General features: G+C 41.3%; 2 protein-coding genes across 5 annotated transcripts in view; one reads left to right on the top strand and one right to left on the bottom strand.

Moving 5' to 3' along the window:
• Positions 1-972: 972 nt before the first annotated feature.
• Positions 973-17605, bottom strand: LOC128701775 (innexin inx2). Its single transcript, XM_070091823.1, has 6 exons — positions 17324-17605; positions 16655-16865; positions 14863-15096; positions 10879-11106; positions 3687-3868; positions 973-3403 (listed from the first exon to the last, which is right to left on the bottom strand). The coding sequence occupies exons 1-6, from the start codon at positions 17368-17370 to the stop codon at positions 3223-3225; spliced, it is 1083 nt and encodes a 360-aa protein (XP_069947924.1). The 5' UTR covers positions 17371-17605; the 3' UTR covers positions 973-3222.
• Positions 17606-17699: 94 nt separating this feature from the next.
• The window catches only part of LOC128704054 (probable glutamate receptor), a 40037-nt gene continuing 32080 nt past the window's right edge, over positions 17700-25656 (top strand). For 3 of the 4 annotated variants that reach the window (XM_053799035.2, XM_070091822.1, XM_070091820.1), the window contains exon 1: positions 23168-23382. The gene's annotated coding sequence lies outside the window, so the exon portion shown is untranslated. Of the gene's footprint in view, positions 17718-23167; positions 23383-25656 lie in introns of those variants that run through there. The other variant, XM_070091821.1, reaches the window with a different exon arrangement.

Here is a 25656-nt window from a genome sequence, read left to right as displayed (position 1 = left end):
GTCCAGACAATTACCGCCTTGATTGTCGTTTAAATATTCGTTGTGCAATCAAAAAAAAAAAAAAAAAAGGCAATTGCAACTTGTATATTTACTACCAATTCAGAGCCATGTACTTATATATCTGTTATATCTATGTGACTCTGATGGGTTAGTATTATACCCCTTCAAGAATATTTTATTATTCCACATACACTTTTTAAATTACACCAAAGTGGTACTGGTTATAAATGACCATAATTTTTAAAGGGGTGGACCGGTAAGCCAGCGGAAGGCCTCGGTCAGATGACCAAAAGCTCCAAAGGCGGGTCATCATCTGACTAAGACCCGCGTCAGGAAACATTTGTCCTGTTTCCTGATGAACCTTACCTAACCTAACCTAACCAAAGTGGTTGGGCCACTTACCTTTTATATCCTACCTCTCTCCCCCCTCCCACCCTTTTCCAATATTTCTATCCTTACCCATCCTTCTTCCTTACCCATCTTACCAAAGACTCTGGTCATAAGAAGAAGAAGAATTCAACTTAAAATATTGTTAAATGTGTTAAAACTATGAAATTTGTTCATGAATGTTATAAATAATGGCAGAAGCGTAGCACTGCTGTCAGGGCAGCAGTCATGTACAGAATTTTTAATTTCAAATAACTGCGTTTATAATTTCTATTTATTTAGCACTACAAATGTATTTTTGTTTCTTATTAATAAAGCCACTTTAAGGAGGGTGCCTTGATGCTAATGAAGGTCGCTTGAAATAAGGAATTGTAGTTGCCCTTACTTACGGGTTGAACGTGATTTTCTTCTGTTGCCCAGTCCTCTATGACTCTTACGACTCTAGCTAGTGCTTCTCCATGAATATATTAATAATAATATTAATGTCAGTGTATTTGGTCATTTTTCATTTACCGCTGCGTTGTGAACAGCAGATTTGAACCTTCCAAAAAATTTGTCAGGACATTAACATTAAAACATAATTCATCAACATTTATAAAAAATATATTAATACCAATGTCAGAGGATCTCACCTTCAAAGACCACAACAATGTAACTCATCTGCTAGAACACTGATAGGATGGATAATAAGAACTTTCAAAACTAGGGACGCAAAGCCCATGATAATTCTCTTCAAATAGCTTGTTCTCTGTAGGCTGGAATACTACTGTACACTAACTGCCCTCTTCAAGGAAGGCGAAATTGGTGGTCTGGAGAATGTATGGAGAACTTTCACAGCACACATAAGTGCGATAAAGTACCTAAATTACTGGGAATGGTTGAAGTCCCTTGATCTTTTTTTTTTTTTTTTTTTTAAAGATTAGCCGGTATTCTCCCGGCCCGGGCCTTTTCCAAGTGGTGGCCCGGCCTTGGCTCCCTCTTTAGGGAGTGTCTGAGACCTAAGTCTCCCATGGGAGGAGGCACAAGTACCTCCTCATCTTTGGGACCAACTGTCCCCAGGCCTAGCCACAAGCTAGGCCTCTCTGGTCTGCCATCCCCGCCCCAAGGGGGCAAATGGGAATGACAGTCTTATGAGCTAAAGGCTCGGGCTCAGGCACCTACCTTACCCTAGAAGGGTTAGGCATGGTATCGATCGTCCCTTGATCTGTATTTCTTGGAACGCAGGCGAGAAAGATACATGATAATATACACCTGGAAAATCCTAGAGGAATTAGTACCATTGCACACGAAAATCACTCCCTACGAAAACAAAACTCTTCAGCAGATGGAACATTCCTTCAATGAGAAGCAGGAGGGGGGCACGAGTACACTAAGAGACAAGACAATAAGTGTCCGGGGCCCAAGACTGTTCAACTGCCTCCCAGCATACATAAAAGGGATTACAAATAAACCCCTGGCTGTCTTCAAGGAGCTGGACAGGCACCTAAAGTCAGTACCTGATCAGCCGGGCTGTGGTTCGTACGTCGGTTTACGTGCGGCCAGCAGTAGCAACTTGGTTGATCAGACCCTGATCCACCATGAGGCCTAGTCTCAGACCGGGCCGCGGGGGCGCTGACCCCCGAAACCTTTTCCTAGTAATATCAGTTAACATGTAGAAAATTATTGTGTATGAATGCGCCTATTTATAAAATTATCGTACAAGGTAATATACAAATTCTGCTAAAATATTAAATACTGAACTACCTGACAATGTAAGATAATACAAGCACAAAATACTTCACGGAAACAATTATTGAAAAGTTGAATTCATTATTAAATTACAACTTAATAATGGTCCACAATGGGCCAAAATGTCGTCCAGAGATTTATCTTCCACTTTTAGGTTAAATGTGAAAAAAAATAGTCCAATAATAATATGGAAAATAATTATTTGATTCTTGAAACAGTTAAGCAAAGTCTATGAATTGTGATTGTAAAATTTCTTTCCCAAAACTTGAACTCAATTGTCATTGCACAATGTCACGTGGTCTTTTCAACTAAAATAAACATCTCTTCTTAATCAAAGTTGATTACATCACACAGTGTGCCGGATACCCCGATCAATATGAAATTTTACAAGGTCAGAGTAAGAATTACGTTTACCTAACGCCCATTACACAGAATGGTTTTCCTGCCATACTTCATCACATAGTTTATTTAGTTTGATAGCGCTGTTATGTACTTTATTACCATGATGTGAGAGGCAATCAAAAAGTTAAAGACATTTAATAATGGGTCGAGGTACTGAAGCCCAACATTTGTTTACTAGGTAAGTTACAGTGATAATGAACTATTTACAAAATTATTGACTTCAAAATAATAGTAACGAGTTTATATAGTAATGACCTCACTTGTATATATTCATTAAAGGGAGAACTTGGAGTTTTCAATAGAGTGAGGACGGGAGTACAAGTGGTGTGAGTTGAAATTGCTTAGCATGGACCAAACAGACTTACTGCAGCATACTTTTCTTCTTAGGTCCTCATAAAAACATTGGTTTTCGCGTTATACTCCACACAGGATGGTTTTCCTGCCATACACTGTCACACAACATGGTTAGATAAGGTTTGGCAGAAAACAGGACAAGTGTTTATTGACGCGAGTCTTAGTCATATGATGACCCGCAGCTAGAGCATTTCGTCATTGACCGAGGCCTTCCGCTGGCTTACTCACCCACTCCTTTAAAAATGCGGTTTATTACCACAAGATGGTGTTTCTATCACACGCGATGCTGTTTTTTCCTCTGAAGGCAACAATGAATCAATAAGGAAAGGGGAAGAACTGCTCCACTCTGGCCTACTTATGCACCTCCTCCCTCACCCTGGCGACCCAGTCACCGAAGTAAGCCATGTTCTTTTTGAAGTGATATATAAGAAACCAGTCACCGTAGTTACACTTGAGGAGGACGTTCTGAAGGTTCATCTTTGTCTTCTGTTTGTGAGCCAGGTGCACCAGCAGGGTGTTGCGAACACTGGGCCTGAAGAACAAAATTCTCTCCATACTATTAAGTTTAAAAAAATGTTTGTTGATGAATCAAGACACAATTACAACACCTGAGTACCTTTATTTATTCGTACATTCATAAAGATAAAATTAAAATAATAATAATAATATTGCGAAAAATTTATGAATATTAGTTTCTGTAATAACACAAAATAAAGGAGGCACCAACGAGTAGTAATACCCTTAAAAATAGGTAGTACTCACAAAACAGGAAATACCCACGAGAGTAGGTAGTACTTAACAAAGGAAGTACTCACAAGAGGAAGAGAAGGAGGTGGAAGGCTAGGACAATCCCCGTGATCGCCGCTGTGATGATGTACACAAGCCACAACACTATGTAAGTTTTCTCATTGACGATGTTGAGAGGCAGGACACACATACAGTCCTCTGTCTGGATAGTCCCTGAGGACCCAAACTTATGCCAGGTACACTTGGCCACCTGCATACACACACACAAAACGGATAGGAATTGAATGTCAGTATGGTATGAAACTCTTACCTCGATCTCAGTCTTAGCTTAATAACTCAGTCCCCCACACTTTTATGATTTATCCTGGTGTTTCCGTTCAGTGAATTATTTTAATGTTAGTTTTGGACAAAAAGCTTTCAACTGGGTCATTAAGGCTGCTATATATCTCTCTATACCAACACCAAGAACACTTTGCTCTCAAGAATAGGGATTAAATTAAATGTTGTGCATATACTCTGAGATATATACATTTAGTGTATATATTCTGTAATGATTAATGGTAGAAACTTCAAATTTGTACGAGTCTGGACTGTCTAGTAAGCTTTAGAATGATCACGTCTCTCTTACACAGGTTGGAGACACTTCTCATATACGAATTAAAAAATGAAAAATATTGTGGAAAACCACTGTATATATTTTCCAGAAATTCAGTATTTATATGTAAATAGATGGCCATACTGTATTTAATAATATTTGTCATAGAAAACGGAAAGCCTGCGTCTGGGACCTAGGTGTCCCAAATTCCTACTTGTCTAACTGATAAATAATAATTATCTATGTTCATTTATTGTTATGTACATAATGATACATACAGATAAATGTAATTTTCCGCATTTAATTTGCCCGTTGGTCCTTCTTGAACCGGAGGTAATTAGTGAAGTCATTAATTGGTTAATTACTTAATAATTATATTTGAAATGACAGAAGGAGGTGGATGTTAAGTTCACAAATTTATTTAATGTGTAGTGGATTATAATTATTACAATATTAATTTTGATAGGTCAAGTCTGGCTTTATTACAATATTAATTTTGATAAGTCAAGTCTGGCTAAGTTTATATTAATTTGTATAATATTAATTTGATCAAGTCTGGCTAAGTTTATATTAATTTGTATAATATTAATTTGATAAGACAATTCTGGCCAAGATTTATATCAGTGTATGTGTAATTGATAAGGCAAGTGTTGCTAATTATATTAATGTGTATAATATTAATTTTGCTATGCCAAATTCTGGCAAGGATTTGTATTAATTTGTATAATAATTTTGATAAGCCAAGGCTGGCTAAAGGTTTGTATTAATGTACATTTAAAATTTATATATAAATTTCTTACATGTGTAATTACTAAGCTCAAGTGTAGCTAACATTATTAATGTGTATTTAAAATTTATATTACAATTTTTTACATGTAATTGCTAAGCTCAAGTAGCTAGAATTTATTTAAAGGTAAGTTGTACTATTTACCTTTATAAAGTGCATAATTTAGTACATAATCAGTGTTATTAAGTTGAATTTAATACATTGCATCATGGCTGAAAATGAGGAAATTAATATAGAAGACAAACATATGGAATATAGAGCAAAGAAAGCATCACTGCAAGCTAGAAAGGGTCATGTAACAAAAGCATACAATAAATGTTTGGAATTAATGAATCAAGAAACTGTGAATACTGATGATTTAAAGTTGTATTTAGATGCTTTAGGTAACTGATATGATTCATACAAATTATATTACAACAAATATAAAGGAGATTTATTAGTAAACTGTGTAGATGAGACTGAAGTAGATCTCATTATTAATCAGTATTATGAATTAGAGGAAAAGATTCTTTCTTGTAAAAGTCAGGCCTTGAATCAATTAAAATGTGTAAACCAGGCAGTTGGTCAGTCTGCTCCAACAAATAACATGTCTTTGCCAAAACTCCCAGAACTATGTTTACCTGTGAAAATTGGGAGGAATTTTGGTCAATTTTTAAAGCAGCTGTGCATGACAGGAGTGACCTAGCCTGTGTAACTAAATTATTTTACCTCAAAGGACAGGTAAGAGAAGATGCTCACATACTCATACAAGCCTTTCCCAATGTAGATGACTCTTACAAGGAAGCAGTTGACTTGTTGAAGGTCACTTATGGTAATATAGAACAAAGTAGGTTGGATCTAGTGAATATCAGTGTTAATTTAAAATCTCCAGATCACACTTACAAAAATTTACAGCAGTTTAGAGTTAAACTGGAGATCACTCTCAAAACTTTAAGTAATAAATATATTCTGAAGGAATCAGACTGATTATTGAGTGCCATAGTACAGAATAAATTCAGCTGTAAAACACTTGATTGGCTCTCAAACAAGTATCACAAGAGTTATTTTTGGTCTGGAGGAAATAAGACTAGGTCTACAAGAATTAATTGTTCAGTTGCAGACCAGCCAACTAACTCATTTTAAAGATGCAACACATAATAACTCTGAGGTATCTGTCAAGTTTCACAAAGGTAAAAATTATCCCAATGGTAATAATCAAAATTCATTTCCTAAAAATAGTTGCATAGGTGCATGTCAAGCAAGAATCAGAAACAATGATTCTCAACAAGGTAAGAAGAATAAGTACCCTTCTAAGAGTAGCCCAGTTAATAAGAAACCAGTCAGAGAAAAGAGAGATTGTCTCTTCTGCAAGGGTACTCATTTTTCTAAGAATTGCAATGCATACAATTCATGGAATGATAAGTTGAAAGATTGGAGGAACTTGACAGATGTATCAGGTGTTTGGGTAATCACGATGTAAAGGATTGTTATGCCAAATTAAACTTCTGTTATCAATGTCAGAAAGGAAGACACCATATAGTCATGTGTAAGGGTCTATATGATAATGTTGATAATAATGTAATAAAGTTAGTAGAATTACCGACAATATGTAAAGTAAAAGGACACAAGTGCAACTAATGTGACATTTATTGTGGCAACGTTTCGCTCTCCAGGAGCTTTATCAAGCCATGGCTTGATAAAGCTCCTGGAGAGCGAAACGTTGCCACAATAAATGTCACATTAGTTGCACTTGTGTCCTTTTACTTGATAATAATGATAATGTTGACAATCCTGACACAACAGTGGCTAATGTAAAAATTGCTGCTAATGTTAATAATGATGGTTTTGCTGAAGTAGCCTTACCTGTGTTACAGGTAAAAGTTGATTATAAAAAGCTTAAATCAAAAAATGTAACTGCATTATTAGACCAGGGATCTCAACGTACTTTCATTAAACGTAAATGTCTTGATGATATGAAAGTACAGATGGGAGATCCCACAACTTTAAAATTATCTGGTTTTCTCTCAGATAAAAGAGCTCAATTGTATGACACTGTTTATGTAACTGTCAGGTTGGGCAATGAGAAAAAATGTGTTAATGCAGTAATTGTAGAAAGACTTCCAGAGAAAATATCTACAGTAGGGCTTAGTAAAGCTACAGAAAGACTTTCACATAATGTAAATTTAGCACCTTCTGGGGTAAGTGATGATTCTGCAGGCCCAATAAATATTTTGATAGGTAGTGACTATTATGCCTCCTTTGTAAAGGGTATGGTAAAGAAATGTGGTGTCACCCTTTTGAAGACTGCAGGAGGCCATGTAATGTATGGTAGGATTCCTCGTAATAATAATTCATGACTAGAGGAAACTACAAATACCATAACTGTGTGTCTTACTCATGAAATCGTACCCCAGTATAATTCTTCCATAGAGGATGGTGTTGAACCAGTGCATAAATTGTGGGAATTAGACAGCATTGGAATAAATGTAAATGAAGAAAGTCCAGACGATTCTTTTACTAAGGAGCAATACCTGAGAGATGTAAAATTTGAATCTGGACAATACTGGGTACGACTTCCGTGAAGACTGAACCATCCAGAATTGCCCACCAATTACAGAATGGCATATGGACAGTTAAAGGCTCAGCTCCGCGAACTGAGTAAGACACCAGAATTGTTAACTGCTTATAATGACGTAATTACTGAGCAGTTAATTAATAAATTTATAGAAGAGGTACCTCCTGAGCAAGCCAAAATTTATGGTCACTATTTGCCACATCACGGAGTGAAGAAGGATTCTAAGACCACTCCTCTGAGGATTGTGTTTAATTGTAGTGCCAGGAGTAACAAAAATGTACCTAGTTTAAATGACTGTTTGATGACAGGTCTGTCGTTGACGGAAAAATTAGGAAATATCTTATTAAATTTCAGAGTGAAGCATTATGCCTTTACGGCTGACATAAGTAAAGATTTCCTAAGAGTGGGTTTACAAGAGGCTGACCGGGATTGTACCCACTTATGGCCTGAGAATCCTAGTGACCCACTTAGCCCTCTGAAAACCTTTCGCTTTAGGAGCATATTATTTGGTGCTACATCCAGTCTGTTCCTACTTCAAGCGACGATAAATGCACACCTTAAATGTATGGGAAGTCCATTGAGTAAAGTAATGAGCAAACAATTTTATGTGGACAATTTCCTGGGTGTGACGTCAACTGAAGAGGAACTGTTAATGACTTATGGAGAGGCTAATAAAATAATGCAAAGTGCAAATATGCCTCTGAGAGAATGGAATAGTAATTCATCCAAATTGAAGGACAAAATAAGTAAAGATTACCCTAGAGATGAAGTGCCAAAATGTAGTAATGTATTGGGTTTAACTTGGGATACTGAGAGAGATTTGTTAATGTTAAAACCTAATAATTACAGTATGCCCAATAAATTAACTAAGAGAGTTTTGCTTGCTGAAGTTTCCAAGTGTTTTGATCCACTAGGTTTAGTGTCACCCCTTACTATAAGAGGGAAATTATTAATTCAGGAAGCATGGAAACTTAAATGTGCTTGGGATGAAATTCTACCTGAGGAATTCATTGACAGGTGGGATGAATTAATTGGTGATTATGAGAAAATTCCAATGTTGGAGTTCCCACGCCAGGTGGCCAATCAAAATGGGAAAAATGTACTCCACATTTTTTGTGATGCTTCAAAATTGGCATATGGAGCAGTTGCTTACCTTCACTGTAATAGTGTTATTTCTCTTGTTTTGTCTAAGGCTAGTGTCTCCAATTAAATCACGTACTTTACCTCAGTTGGAATTAACAGCCATTTATGTAGGTGTCAAATTAGCTAATTATATAAGAAATAAGTTGCAGGAGGCAAATATTAGCGACACTGTAATTTGGTCTGATAATGAGGTATCCTTACAATGGATTCGCAATGGAAACAGTAAAATTGTGTACATACAAAACAGTCGCTGAAATTAATCAGATGCAAGAGAAGTATAATAGTTTGGGTCAGCATATGTTAACATTTAATCATATACCTGGTGAGGAGAATCCAGCTGATTTCTTGTCTCGAGGTTTACCTTATGCTAAATTTGTAAATGCTGTATCATGGTTTAAAGGACCGAGCTGGTTGGTAAATAAAGCTAACTGGCCTGTACAAAAGGCATATATTGCTCCTGTTGAAATTACTGTGACCACCGCTCCAATAGTTTGTCCTCCCTTAGCCACTGATGTAAATAGGTATTCTTCTTTACCCAAACTAATCAATGTAACTAAGTTGGTGTTTAAATTTCTAAACAAGATGAATATTTCATTTAAGTTTTCACATCCTCTTGAATATTGGATAAAGAGGGTACAGGAGGAAATCGATGGAAATGAGATTAAATTGATGATGGAAAGAAAAATTGTGAAAGGTTCCATAATAGAGAAACTGGGGCTGTATTTAGAGAATAATGTAATTAGGTGCAGAGGTAGGTTACAAAATGCTGAATTGGGTGATTATGCTAAACACCCTATCTTACTGCCCAAAACTCATCATCTAACAAATTTAATTGTTCTAAATGCCCATAAAAATGTAATGCATGGTGGGATACAAGATACCTTAAATTGTATTAGGGAAACTTTCTGGATTGCACAAGGATGGCAAAGTGTAAAAAGGGTGATTAAATCTTGTGTAATATGTCGCCGTGTGGATGCCAGATCCTATATGTACCCAGGTCCTCCACCATTGTCAAATGAGCAATTTGAGTCGTTTAGCAACGAACTCCGGCCAGCCGCAGTGTGGAAAATGCTGTATATATTTTCCAGAAATTCAGTATTTATATGTAAATAGATGGCCATACTGTATTTAATAATATTTATGCCATAGAAAACGGAAAGCCTGCGTCTGCGCAGACGAGACTCCCCATCTTGGTTTTTTTAATTTGTTGGTGAATGGGGAAGAATTTTTCGTGCTCTAGAGGTTAAAATTGTGCTGACACCTCTCAAATAGGAGGCAAAATTGGTGGATGTGCATTCCTGCATAACTTGAGATATCAGATGACTGGACAAGACAGCTCCAGGAACCTCAGATAAGCTCTCTAGATTTGTGTGTAATTCTGGCCAGCATTATTTTCATAGATTTAGTTAGAGTGAGGTTTTCTGAGTATGATACACATTAATCTCCAGTCAAATTGGTGGGTGATATTAAGATATATTTTCCTTCTGTTATGTAATTGTGTATATATATAACCATTTATTATTTTCAACATACAGTCCACAAATTTATATATTTACCAGTATTCCTGGTGTATGTATATTTCATTTAATTAATAGGTCCCGAGCAACTTGTGGATATGACAGTTGTAGGTATCGAAGGGGGACATTTTTGCGACCTAGGTGTCCCAAATCCCTACTTGTCTAACTGATAAATAATAATTATCTATGTTCATTTATTGTTATGTACATATTGATACATACATATAAATGTAATTTTCCACAAATATTATATTTTGCAGAACTATTTTAAGCGTGCTTTTATTGTATATTTCGATGCTTAAAAGTAGATTGAAACGTTTTCTGATTTATTTCTGGCATCACTGAACTTAGTTATTTCCGTTCTACAAAAACTCTCTTCCTTGTCTGAAGCACTTACTGATTTTATATCTAGAGAGCTCCCTCTTTACCACACTAGTGATACACTGCAGACAAAACAGATTATAGTTGTTGTTTGTTGATATTATTATATTAAATTATATTAATTATATCATTTTGTGTATATGGAAGAGTAGGTGAGTGGGGGACCTGGGGTGAGAGTTTGTAGAAGAGTGTTGGAAGTGAATGGTCATGTTGGAGATATGTAGAGGAGAATGTGTGAATGTGTCACCGGAGGTGGTGCTGGGAGGTGAGTGAAGGTTCTCACTTTGGGGAAGATCTCATTGAGAGGGTTGTTGATGTCTGCAGCGTCGTGTCCCAAGTACTTGATAGCTGAGGCACCGAACTTGAAGAACTCTCCCCCGAGGAAGGTGTTAGTGAAGAACAAGTTTCCCACCGACACCCCGAACACCAGACACTCACATAGGAGGAAAGATATGCCGTAGCCCCTGTGGGTGGTAAGTGAGCTGGCGAAGTAGCGAGCAGAGCTCTCGATCTGCACCAGGAAATAAGATTGTTTTTATTAAATCCACGAGGAAGCAGCGAACCCACAAAGGGTCATACAGCGCATGAAACAGAAATTTTATTAAAAACAGATATCGAGAACCCTACAACTTATAGCTACTGACAAAATTACTACTAAAATATTGACTAAAACATTAGTAGAAGCATTAAATATCCTTAAGATTATTTAATCACGGAAAGTTAATAAAAATTCAAAGAGTATTCCTTATTCTTATTGGTGTTATACCCCAGGATGCGACCCACAACAAACGACTAATGTGCAAGTGCCTATTTTTCTTCAGGTGAATTATTTATACAAGTTTAATTCAATAAATAATAAAGATATATAAAAAGAGAAAAATTAGAAAATCTGGGCTCTTTCATGTTTTTGGACAAGTATTTTAAGAGGAACAGAACAAAGAGTCAAGAGAAGTGTATATATATATATATATATATATATATATATATATATATATATATATATATATATATATATATATATATAAATATATATATATATATATATATATATATATATATATATATATATATATATATATATATATATATATATATACATATGTCGTGCCGAATATGTAAAACTGGTCAATTAGCAAGAACTCATTTAAAATTAAGTCCTTTCTGAAATTTTTTCCTATACGTTAAAAGATATATTTTTTTCATTAATGTTCATGTAAAAATTTTTAATGTTGCACCAAAAGAATCTTAGAAAACTTACCTAACCTTATTATAACAAGAACAATTTATTTTACCCTAACCCAACTAAATGTATTTTAGATTTGTTTATAATAATTTAATACTAAACAAACACAGTGAAATATATTTTTTTCGTTAGATTCAGAATGATTTTGGCGAAATTATTGCATACACAAATTTTCACTTGTCCTATATGGCAAGACGAGCGTTGCTATTTAAGCCAAGATCGCAAGTTCTGCCTATTCGGCACGACATTTTATATAAATATATATATATATATATATATATATATATATATATATATATATATATATATATATTATATATATATATAGGCCTTAGACAAGGATGTGTGATGTCACCGTGGTTGTTTAATATATTTATAGATGGGGTTGTAAGAGAAGTAAATGCGAGGGTCTTGGCAAGAGGCGTGGAGTTAAAAGATAAAGAATCACACACAAAGTGGGAGTTGTCACAGCTGCTCTTTGCTGATGACACTGTGCTCTTGGGAGATTCTGAAGAGAAGTTGCAGAGATTGGTGGATGAATTTGGAAGGGTGTGCAAAAGAAGAAAATTAAAGGTGAATACAGGAAAGAGTAAGGTTATGAGGATAACAAAAAGATTAGGTGATGAAAGATTGAATATCAGATTGGAGGGAGAGAGTATGGAGGAGGTGAATGTATTCAGATATTTGGGAGTGGACGTGTCAGCGGATGGGTCTATGAAAGATGAGGTGAATCATAGAATTGATGAGGGGAAAAGAGTGAATGGTGCACTTAGGAGTCTGTGGAGACAAAGAACTTTGTCCTTGGAGGCAAAGAGGGGAATGTATGAGAGTATAGTTTTACCAACGCTCTTATATGGGTGTGAAGCATGGGTGATGAATGTTGCAGCGAGGAGAAGGCTGGAGGCAGTGGAGATGTCATGTCTGAGGGCAATGTGTGGTGTGAATATAATGCAGAGAATTCGTAGTTTGGAAGTTAGGAGGAGGTGCGGGATTACCAAAACTGTTGTCCAGAGGGCTGAGGAAGGGTTGTTGAGGTGGTTCGGACATGTTGAGAGAATGGAGCGAAACAGAATGACTTCAAGAGTGCATCAGTCTGTAGTGGAAGGAAGGCGGGGTAGGGGTCGGCCTCGGAAAGGTTGGAGAGAGGGGGTAAAGGAGGTTTTGTGTGCGAGGGGCTTGGACTTCCAGCAGGCAGGCGTGAGCGTGTTTGATAGGAGTGAATGGAGACAAATGGTTTTTAATACTTGACGTGCTGTTGGAGTGTGAGCAAAGTAACATTTATGAAGGGGTTCAGGGAAACCGGCAGGCCGGACTTGAGTCCTGGAGATGGGAAGTACAGTGCCTGCACTCTGAAGGAGGGGTGTTAATGTTGCAGTTTAAAAACTGTAGTGTAAAGCACCCTTCTGGCAAGACAGTGATGGAGTGAACGATGGTGAAAGTTTTTCTTTTTCGGGCCACCCTGCCTTGGTGGGAATCGGCCAGTGTGATAATATATATATATATATATATATATATATATATATATATATATATATATATATATATATATATATATATATATATATATATATATATATATTTTATTATCACACCGGCCGATTCCCACCAAGGCAGGGTGGCCCGAAAAAGAAAAACTTTCACCATCATTCACTCCATCACTGTCTTGCCAGAAGGGTGCTTTACACTACAGTTTTTAAACTGCAACATTAACACCCCTCCTTCAGAGTGCAGGCACTGTACTTCCCATCTCCAGGACTCAAGTCCGGCCTGCCGGTTTCCCTGAATCCCTTCATAAATGTTACTTTGCTCACACTCCAACAGCACGTCAAGTATTAAAAACCATTTGTCTCCATTCACTCCTATCAAACACGCTCACGCATGCCTGCTGGAAGTCCAAGCCCCTCGCACACAAAACCTCCTTTACCCCCTCCCTCCAACCCTTCCTAGGCCGACCCCTACCCCGCCTTCCTTCCACTACAGACTGATACACTCTTGAAGTCATTCTGTTTCGCTCCATTCTCTCTACATGTCCGAACCACCTCAACAACCCTTCCTCAGCCCTCTGGACAACAGTTTTGGTAATCCCGCACCTCCTCCTAACTTCCAAACTACGAATTCTCTGCATTATATTCACACCACACATTGCCCTCAGACATGACATCTCCACTGCCTCCAGCCTTCTCCTCGCTGCAACATTCATCACCCACGTTTCACACCCATATAAGAGCGTTGGTAAAACTATACTCTCATACATTCCCCTCTTTGCCTCCAAGGACAAAGTTCTTTGTCTCCACAGACTCCTAAGTGCACCACTCACTCTTTTTCCCTCATCAATTCTATGATTCACCTCATCTTTCATAGACCCATCCGCTGACACGTCCACTCCCAAATATCTGAATACGTTCACCTCCTCCATACTCTCTCCCTCCAATCTGATATTCAATCTTTCATCACCTAATCTTTTGTTATCCTCATAACCTTACTCTTTCCTGTATTAACCTTTAATTTTCTTCTTTTGCACACCCTACCATATATATATATATATATATATATATATATATATATATATATATATATATATATATATATATATATATATATATATATATATATATATATAGGGGGTGGTAGGAGAAAATTCTCAAACAGCTTCAGGGAGAACCTTGAGTTTTCCCTGAAGCAAGTTTATTCTTTTCTCTGAGGATGAGGGTCCCTATGAAAGTTCTAGAGGTGGTACCTCCCTATATATATATATATATATATATATATATATATATATATATATATATATATATATATATACATATATATATATACATATATATATATATATATATATATATATATATATATATATATATATATATATATATATATATATATATATACATATATATATATACATATATATATATATATATATATATATATATATATATATATATATATATATATATATATATATATATATATATATATATATATATATATAACTAGGTGAAGGTATACTCAGCAGTGACTAACGTTTTTGGTGACGTCACCGATGTGGACCTTGTCCAAGTTGCAGAGAGCTGCCTGGAAGAACCCCTTGTCTATCTTGTCCCACAACCAGAGGGGGAAATAGTAGACGACAGCCTGCAGCACCAGCACCATCGGTACCCACTGGTAGTAAGCGTGACGACGCAGGTCAGCCTCCGACTTCACGCCCTCCTCGTCAGTCTTGGGGACTGCTGGACCCACACCAGGGTGGGCTGATACCTGCCAGGGAGAGTATTAGTCTTGGGCACCGGAGGACCTACACCAGGGTGGGTTGATACCTGCCAGGGAGTGTTAGTCTTGGGGGCTGCTGGACCCACACCAGGGTGGGCTGAAACCTGCCAGGGAAAGTGACGGCTGGACCCACAGCAGGGTGGGTTGCAACCTGCCAGGGAGAGTGTTAGTTTTGGGCACGGGATGACCCACACCATGGTAGACTGATACTTACCAGGGAGAGTGCAAGTCTTGGACGGGACGACTCACACCAAGGTGGACTGAAACCTGCCAGGGTGTCTTGAGGAAGTGAGGACTCACAAGAGGGTGGACTACAGCTAGCCAGGGAAAGAGTGACTCACTTTCAGTCTCACTCGCTCTTACCGTCTATTTATGCACACACTTATACAAACCCAGATCTTGCCTGCTCAAGTTCTACCTACACAGGTTCTACCTATCCAGGTTCTGCCTGTTTGTTGTCTTGAGCTTGCTTACGCAGCTCAAGACAACAAACTAGCATCAAATTCGATTTTTTCAAGTTAGGGAACGGCCGAAATGTTAATGTTCGTCTTGAAGCTGTTATCTTAGGGAGACTCAAGGCTATCTTATATGACAGTTCTTCGCTAGTACATGTTGACAATGTTTCTGTTTCCCAGTGTTAGTTTGGTAATGGGGAAGTGCTAAAGCCCTAGGGATTTGATCCGAGAAAGGGAAGGGCAGCTCAAATGCTTTAGATTAAGATCCCCTCACCTGGGTTTCCACTCAGGATCCACACATTAACAATACGAGTGCTCCACGAGGGATTTGAAGCTGTGACCCATCCAGCTCCTCCTTCAAAATCGGTATGCAACGAGACTAGTTCCAGAACTAAGGGATAAAGCTACGAGGATAGACTGGCTTAAATTTATTCAACGACACTGGAGGACAGAAGAACCAGGGAGACATGATAACATAAGAAAAACAACGGAAATCGTATGGTAGACAGGGATAAGATATTTTAGAGTCCGTAAAAGGTACTTGGGGACACACCTGGGGAGGGTTTCAGGGGGTAACGGCCCCGCGGCCCGGTCTGAGACCAGGCCTCGTGGTGGATCAGGGTCTGATCAACCAGGCTGTTACTGCTGGCCGCACGCAAACTGACGTACGAACCATAGCCCGGCTGGTCAGGTACTGACTTTAGGTGCCTTTCCAGCGCCTTCTTGAAGACAGCCAGGGGTCTATTGGTAATCCCCCTTATGTGTGCGGGGAGATAAAATTCTGCACATCTTCAACACTTGCGTATCCCTACCGAGGAAACGCCTCGGTACACAGCGGCCTGGGTTGGAAGTTAAAGACACAGATGAGCCACAGGGATGTCAGGCAGTATTTTTCTGCCTCACGGTGTTAGGGAAAAGGGTTGACCTTGACGATAAAGTGGTGGAGACTAGTTTTCAGAGCAGGTACGATAGGGCTCATGAGGAAATGAATCTGGTAAACGGCAAGTTGAGAGGCGGGGCCAGGAGCTAAGACTTGACCTCTACAGCTACATGTAGGTGAGCACATAGTATGGAGGGATGTGGGTACTCACCACAGCGTTGAGATCGACCAGGGTGAAGGTGGAGGCGATGAAACAGTACGTCTCTATGGCCTTGTGTTCCTGTTTCTCGTGGCCAGTGATGCAGTTGATGTTGTCACCGATGTAGTTCTTGGCTGTGACCAGCACACATGCCATCAGCGTCAGCAACATGCACAACTTGGCAGTGAACAGTGCCAGCGATGAGACCCGTGGCTTGGTCGCCCTGAAGGCAATGATACCAAAGATGAAATGCCTTTTAAGTGAAAGTGAATGTACTTGCGGTGCTCAGCCATACTATCCTTTGTGAGTTACATGGTGAGAACATTCTCAGTGTGTGGCTACACCATTCTGTATAAGAGTTACATGGTAGGAACACCCGCACAGTGTAAATTCACTGTTATGTTAAGAATTACATGGTGACAAAGGTTAACTATATGTTAGTGTGCTTGTTGCAGTGTTCGTTTTATTAGGTCTACCCATGTAACTATGGCAAGTGGCTTTACAAATAAAAAGCTTTAATAAGCAATATTATTAAAACATTTTAAAAATCTAGGCATCTCAGATCTACTTTCATAACTCAGGTCATTTCAAAGATCAGCCCCTAAGAGAAGAAATATTTGTTGACTGAACGAATCGTCACTCTCCAGACTTTAATTTTGACTTGGGGTATTTTTGGCTTACCCTGAGGTTGTAATCTGCTTTTTGAGGTCACCGAAGACGTCAAACATCTTGGCTTCTGAGAGATGTTAGTCCGGAAGTGAAGACTGTCAGTATCCACTAGGCGGACGATAGCCTGAGTAGAGTGTAGCAGGAGGGAGGTGACAGAGTTGTCTTCTTCAATAGTTACAAAATAAAACCAACAAGCAGTAAGTGTCAGTATAGTTGTATCCCCACACGTCACCTCACCAGTAGTGTGAGAGACAGCTCAGTACTGAGACACACTGAGTTACCTTTACTGAAACACTATCTTGGTACCACCACTGATAATACTAGATGCCACTAAGCTGATAATGATGCCACAAAACTGATAATAGTACCACCACACTCTTAGCTCACTGCCAGTACAGAAAGCAAGGTTAATTTCCAAGTAAAAGTTCCAGCTCTGCTGGAGCGAAAGTTTTGAAACTCTTGTACCTGCTGAACTTTTAATTAACATAATATTAAACGATATCTCCATTACCCTACTGAAGTCTTAAAGCCGCAAGAAACCCCTTCTGTGCGCTAAACATGTATGGGTCATATAGTTCTTTGCCTTTGTGACGAAACATGACATGGAAACATAGCTAGCTTTAGTTTCCACTATGTAACTATGACATAAAGTAGTTTAGTAACATACTACGGATGTACTTAGTTTTGTTAAGTTAAAAAGTAAGTCGAGATACAAGTGTTAACAGATTGTCTTATCTTAATCTTAATTACTCGTGAGTCATGACTTGGAGGTCGAGTAACTGCAGGAAGTGAGTTGGTTGAATAACTGCAGGAAGTGAGTTGGTTGAGTAACTGCAGGAAGTGAGTTGGTTGAGTAACTGCAGCAAGTGGGCAGGGTATAACTTAAGCCACCTTTCTGGGGTGGGATGTGGAAGGAATATTAACTGGGATAAGTGAGTTGTGTGTGGTTTATGTACCATATATACACACCAAACCATTCTCATACATTACGACTGTGACCAGATATAAACATGTCAAAAATTCATTACGAAATGTGACTTGTTTAGCTATCAAAACTTTGCTACCCAGTCCCTGGACCTATTATGTACCGCCCACACCATGGGTATGGGGTGCATAATATATATTAAACTAACTCGCACTAGGAATGTTACTTGCGTGCGTGCGCGCACGAACGCACGCACGCACGCACGCACGCACGCACGCACGCACGCACGCACACACACACACACACACACACACACACACACACACACACACACACACACACACACACACACACACACACATACATACACATGATAACGGCATACAAAATACTGCGTGGAACAGACAAGGTGGACAGACAGGATGTTCCAGAGAGGGGATACAGAAACAAGGGGTCACAATTAAAAGTTGAAGACCCAGATGAGTCAAAGGGATGTTAGGAAGTATTTCTTCAGTCATAGAGTAGTCAGGAAGTGGAATAGCCTAGCAAGTGAGGTAGTGGAGACAGGAACCATACATAGCTTGAAGATGAGTTATGATAAAGCTCGTGGAGCAGGGAGAGAGAGGACCTAGTAGAACTCAGTGAAGAGGCGGGGCCAGGAGCTGTGTCTCGACCCCTGCAACTGTAATCAGGTTAGTTCATATTTATATAATAAAAATCGTACTAGATGTCACTTGGTTTATATAAAGTTAAATTAACTCTTTGGTGATGCTAAAGCAGTAACGTCCTGGTCAAGTCATTCTCTCATTCCTACATTGATTTCTTTTCTGAGCAATTGTGTGGCTATGATTCAGCTACCATGACTTAGTTTATACTTTAAAATGAGAAGAACTGCTTTCCTGAGAACTCTGTATTGACACATCCCAAGAACCATATGAGTTATTCAAGTGAGAAGTGTTCCATCTACTGTAATGGTGATAATGGTGTTGATGGTAGGTGCAGCCGGGGTGGTCACCACCACAACCACAACAACCATAGTGTTGATGGTAGGCGCAGCCGGGGTGGTCACCACCACAACTACAACAACCATAGTGTTGATGGTAGGTGCAGCCGGGGTGGTCACCACCACAACCACAACAACCACAGTGTTGATGGTAGGTGCAGCCGGGGTGGTCACCACCACAACCACAACAACCACAGTGTTGATGGTAGGTGCAGCCGGGGTGGTCACCACCACAACCACAACAACCACAGTGTTGATGGTAGGTGCAGCCGGGGTGGTCACCACCACAACCACAACAACCACAGTGTTGATGGTAGGTGCAGCCGGGGTGGTCACCACCACAACCACAACAACCAAAGTGTTGATGGTAGGTGCAGCCGGGGTGGTCACCACCACAACCACAACAACCATAGTGTTGATGGTAGGTGCAGCCGGGGTGGTCACCACCACAACTACAACAACCATAGTGTTGATGGTAGGTGCAGCCGGGGTGGTCACCACCACAACTACAACAACCACAGTGTTGATGGTAGGTGCAGCCGGGGTGGTCACCACCACAACTACAACAACCACAGTGTTGATGGTAGGTGCAGCCGGGGTGGTCACCACCACAACCACAACAACCACAGTGTTGATGGTAGGTGCAGCCGGGGTGGTCACCACCACAACCACAACAACCAAAGTGTTGATGGTAGGTGCAGCCGGGGTGGTCACCACCACAACCACAACAACCAGAGTGTTGATGGTAGGTGCAGCCGGGGTGGTCACCACCACAACCACAACAACCACAGTGTTGATGGTAGGTGCAGCCGGGGTGGTCACCACCACAACCACAACAACCAAAGTGTTGATGGTAGGTGCAGCCGGGGTGGTCACCACCACAACCACAACAACCATAGTGTTGATGGTAGGTGCAGCCGGGGTGGTCACCACCACAACTACAACAACCATAGTGTTGATGGTAGGTGCAGCCGGGGTGGTCACCACCACAACTACAACAACCACAGTGTTGATGGTAGGTGCAGCCGGGGTGGTCACCACCACAACCACAACAACCACAGTGTTGATGGTAGGTGCAGCCGGGGTGGTCACCACCACAACCACAACAACCAAAGTGTTGATGGTAGGTGCAGCCGGGGTGGTCACCACCACAACCACAACAACCATAGTGTTGATGGTAGGTGCAGCCGGGGTGGTCACCACCACAACCACAACAACCATAGTGTTGATGGTAGGTGCAGCCGGGGTGGTCACCACCACAACCACAACAACCATAGTGTTGATGGTAGGTGCAGCCGGGGTGGTCACCACCACAACCACAACAACCAAAGTGTTGATGGTAGGTGCAGCCGGGGTGGTCACCACCACAACCACAACAACCATAGTGTTGATGGTAGGTGCAGCCGGGGTGGTCACCACCACAACCACAAAACCACCACACCCACAACAACCACCACACCCGCAACAACCACCACACCTACAATAACCACAGAAATCACAACAACCACCACACTTACAATAACCACCACAGCCACAGCAACTACCATATCTACAACAATAGCCACAACCACAATAAACACCACACCCACAACAACTACAGCAACCACCACACCTATAATAACCACCACAGCATCTACCACATATACAACAATAGTCACAGCCACAGCAACCACAACAATTACACTACAACAATAACGACAACCACCGCCATCACAACAATCACTGCCACAAGCACCACCACCCTCCCCACAACCACCACCACCCTCCTCCCCACAAGCACCACCACCCTCCTCCCCACAAGCACCACCACCCTCCTCCCCACAAGCACCACCACCCTCCCCACAAGCACCACCCTCCTCCCCACAAGCACCACCACCCTCCCCACAAACACCACCCTCCTCCCCACAACCACCACCACCCTCCCCACAAGCACCACCCTCCTCCCCACAAGCACCACAACCCTCCTCCCCACAAGCACCACCACCCTCCCCACAACCACCACCACCCTCCTCCCCACAAGCACCACCACCCTCCTCCCCACAACCATCACCACCCTCCTCCCCACAAGCACCACCACCATCCTCCTCCCCACAAGCACCACCACCCTCCCCACAACCACCACCACCCTCCTCCCCACAAGCACCACCACCCTCCCCACAACCACCACCACCCTCCTCCCCACAAGCACCACCACCCTCCTCCCCACCCACAACCACCACCACCCTCCTCCCCACAAGCACCACCACATCCTCCTCCCACAACAACCATCACCACCCTCCTCCCCACAAGCACCACCACCATCCTCCTCCCCACAAGCATCACCACCCTCCTCCCCACAAGCACCACCACCCTCCTCCCCACAAGCACCACCACCCTCCCCACAAGCACCACCCTCCTCCCCACAAGCACCACCACCCTCCTCCCCACAAGCACCACCACCCTCCCCACAAGCACCACCCCCTCCTCCCCACAAGCACCACAACCCTCCTCCCCACAAGCACCACCACCCTCCCCACAAGCACCACCCTCCTCCCCACAACCACCACCCTTCTCCCCACACCATTAAGGTGATGACAACAGTCACGTATATAAGAGTCTGAATAAACTTGATAAACTTTTCAAAAATTCCATCAAGATTTTCCGGCTTCTTGAATAGTTAACTGAGGTTGTAGCAGTGTGTCAGTGTCTCAGTCACGAGTCCTGCACTCATAATAAACTCAACTCAAACACTTTACTCCTCATAATACTAGTTATTGCGGAAATTGAAATCCATCTAGGAATATGTAGCGCCGCCATTCTTATTCTAGAATCAGGATAGATTCCAGTGTTGAGAAGTACAATTAGATGAAATGTCTGATTAGATCCCATAACGCTGACTTAACATGGAGTTCGACCCCTTGTTATGTGTATTATGGTGTTTATACAAGGCAGCAGAGAGGTGCTATCGTGTACGATAATTCTTGATAGATTGATGGGAATTGCTAAGCCCGTAGAGGTCGTACAGCATCCTTGGGTGGGGAATGGGAGACAGTCAATTTTAATCCAAGGTAAAGTAGGACAGTGCCTTGGATTAATATCTCTTCACCAGCATCAAGCACCTTCAAGTGCATGCTTCTTTTTTCAATAATAATGATTGAAGGGCAAGTACGTGTATAATAACTGTAATGATAAAGAGCAATTTACCTTTATAATACTGGATTATTACTGAGCTGATAGTAAAGAATCGTTGGTAAAGTGTTCATGAAAATGTAATAGGCGAGATTACAAGGCTTGAGTGTGTCCAAGTGCAGTCACTCCACCTCCACCAGGCACAGGAGCGGTCACTCAACCAGTCACTGCAGGAGGACGACCGCGAAGCCAGTCACACTACAAGAGGACGGCCACTCAGGCAGTCACACTACAAGAGGACGGCCACTCAGCCAGTCACACTACAAGAGGACGGCCACTCAGCCAGTCACATTACAAGAGGACGGCCACTCAGCCAGTCACACTACAAGAGGACGGCCACTCAGCCAGTCACATTACAAGAGGACGGCCACTCAGCCAGTCACACTACAAGAGGACGGCCACTCAGCCAGTCACATTACAAGAGGACGGCCACTCAGCCAGTCACACTACAAGAGGACGGTCACTCAGGCACACTACAGGAGGACGGCCACTCAGGCAGTCACACTATAGGAGGACGGCCACTCAGCCAATCACACTACAAGAGGACGGCCACTCAGCCAGTCACACTACAAGAGGACGGTCACTCAGCCACACTACAAGAGGACGGCCACTCAGCCAGCCACACTACAAGAGGACGGTCACTCAGCCAGTCACACTACAAGAGGACGGCCACTCAGCCAGTCACACTACAAGAGGACGGTCACTCAGCCACACTACAAGAGGACGGCCACTCAGCCAGTCACACTACAAGAGGACGGTCACTCAGCCAGTCACACTACAAGAGGACGGTCACTCAGCCAGTCACACTACAAGAGGACGGCCACTCAGCCAGTCACACTACAAGAGGACGGTCACTCAGCCACACTACAAGAGGACGGCCACTCAGCCAGCCACACTACAAGAGGACGGTCACTCAGCCAGTCACACTACAAGAGGACGGCCACTCAGACAAACACGTAGCTCTCTGCCACATAGGTAATGATTGGTTCCTACCTTTCACTTTGATTTTCATTTTAGCATTATCATTCTTATATTCATAAGAAAGCGGCAAACCCGAACAAACCGATACAACTAGTTACTGTAATATTATCATAGTCTTTTATCATCGTCATTTTTATTGCATGAAGAAGGGTAGCAGCAATGTTTAAGACGTCTGTGTGTCCTTTCCTCCACAGTACACATCATGTGCCCTCACAATCAATGAACACGTGCCCTCACAATCACTGTATACATCATGTTCCCTAACAATCATTGTACATATGTGCCCTCACAATCACTGTACACATGTGCCCTCACAATCACTGTACACATGTGCCCTTACAATTACTGTATACATCATGTGCCCTCACAATCACTGCATACATTATGTGCCATCACAATTACTCTACACATGTGTCCTCATAATCACTGTAAGCACCATGTGCCCTCACAATCACTGTAAGCATCATGTGCCCTCACAATCACTGTAAGCATCATGTGCCCTCACAATCACTGTACACATGTGCCCTCACAATCACTGTACACATGTGCCCTCACAATGCTGTACACATGTGCCCTCACAATCGCTGTACACATGTGCCCTCACAATCACTGTACACATCATGTGTCCTCAAAATCACTGTACACGTCATGTGTCCTCACAATCACTGTACACATGTGCCCTCACAATCACTGTATACATTATGTGCCCTCAGTCACTATATACATCATGTGCCCTAACAATCACTGTACACATCATGTGCCCTCACAATCACTGTACACATCATGTGTCCTCACAATCACTGTACACATCGTGTGTCCTCACAATCACTATACACATGTGCCCTCACAATCACTGTACACATCATGTGTCCTCAAAATCATTGTACACGTCATGTGTCCTCACAATCACTGTACACATGTGCCCTCACAATCACTGTATGCATTATGTGCCCTCAGTCACTGTATACATCATGTGCCCTCACAATCACTGTACACATCGTGTGCCCTCACAATCACTGTACACATCGTGTGCCCTCACAATCACTGTACACATCGTGTGCCCTCACAATCACTGTACACATCGTGTGCCCTCACAATCACTGTACACATCGTGTGCCCTCACAATCACTGTACACATCGTGTGCCCTCACAATCACTGTACACATCGTGTGCCCTCACAATCACTGTACACATCGTGTGCCCTCACAATCACTGTACACATCATGTGCCCTCACAATCACTGTATACATCATGTGCCCTCACAATCATTGTATGCATCATGTGCCCTCACAATCACTGGACACGTGTCCTCATAATCACTGTTTACATCATGTGTCTTCACAATCACTGTACTCATGTGTCCTCGCAATCACTGTACTCATCATGTGCCCTCACAATCACTGTACTCATGTGTCCTCACAATCCGTGTACTCATGTGCCCTCACAATCACTGTACTCATCATGTGTCCTCACAATCACTGTACTCATGTGTCCTCATAATCACTGTTTACATCATGTGTCTTCACAATCACTGTACTCGTGTCTTCACAATCACTGTACTCATCATGTGTCCTCACAATCACTGTACTCATCATGTGTCCTCACAATCACTGTACTCATCATGTGTCCTCACAATCACTGTACTCATCATGTGTCCTCACAATCACTGTACTCATCATGTGTCCTCACAATCACTGTACTCATCATGTGTCCTCACAATCACTGTACTCATCATGTGTCCTCACAATCACTGTACTCATGTGTCCTCACAATCACTGTACTCATCATGTGTCCTCACAATCACTGTACTCATCATGTGTCTTCACAATCACTGTACTCATCATGTGTCTTCACAATCACTGTACTCATGTGCCCTCACAATCACTGTACTCATCATGTGTCTTCACAATCACTGTACTCATCATGTGCCCTTACATTCACTGTACTCATGTGTCTTCACAATCACTGTACTCATCATGAGTCCTCACAATCACTGCGCTCATCATGTGTCCTCACAATCACTGTACTCATCATGTGTCTTCACAATCACTGTACTCATCATGTGTCCTCACAATCACTGTACTCATAATGTGCCCTCACAATCACTGTACTCATCATGTGTCTTCACAATCACTGTACTCATCATGTCTTCACAATCACTGTACTCATCATGAGTCCTCACAATCACTGTACTCATCATGTGTCTTCACAATCACTGTACTCATCATGAGTCCTCACAATCACTGTGCTCATCATGTGTCCTCACAA

The sequence above is a fragment of the Cherax quadricarinatus genome, chromosome 37 (genome assembly GCF_038502225.1).
Source record: "Cherax quadricarinatus isolate ZL_2023a chromosome 37, ASM3850222v1, whole genome shotgun sequence".
NCBI classification, from domain to species: domain Eukaryota; kingdom Metazoa; phylum Arthropoda; class Malacostraca; order Decapoda; family Parastacidae; genus Cherax; species Cherax quadricarinatus.
This window is presented reverse-complemented; position numbering and strand designations above follow the sequence as displayed.

Excerpts from the sequence above, each read along its gene's own strand:
- LOC128701775 (XM_070091823.1), bottom strand. The coding sequence starts at position 17,370 with ATGTTTGACGTCTTCGGTGACCTCAAAAAGCAGATTACAACCTCAGG. Across the intron at positions 11,107-14,862 it reads TCGGTGACGTCACCAAAAAC|ATCGAGAGCTCTGCTCGCTA; the intron begins GTTAGTCACTGC and ends TTCCTGGTGCAG. Across the intron at positions 3,869-10,878 it reads TCAATGAGATCTTCCCCAAA|GTGGCCAAGTGTACCTGGCA; the intron begins GTGAGAACCTTC and ends GTGTGTATGCAG.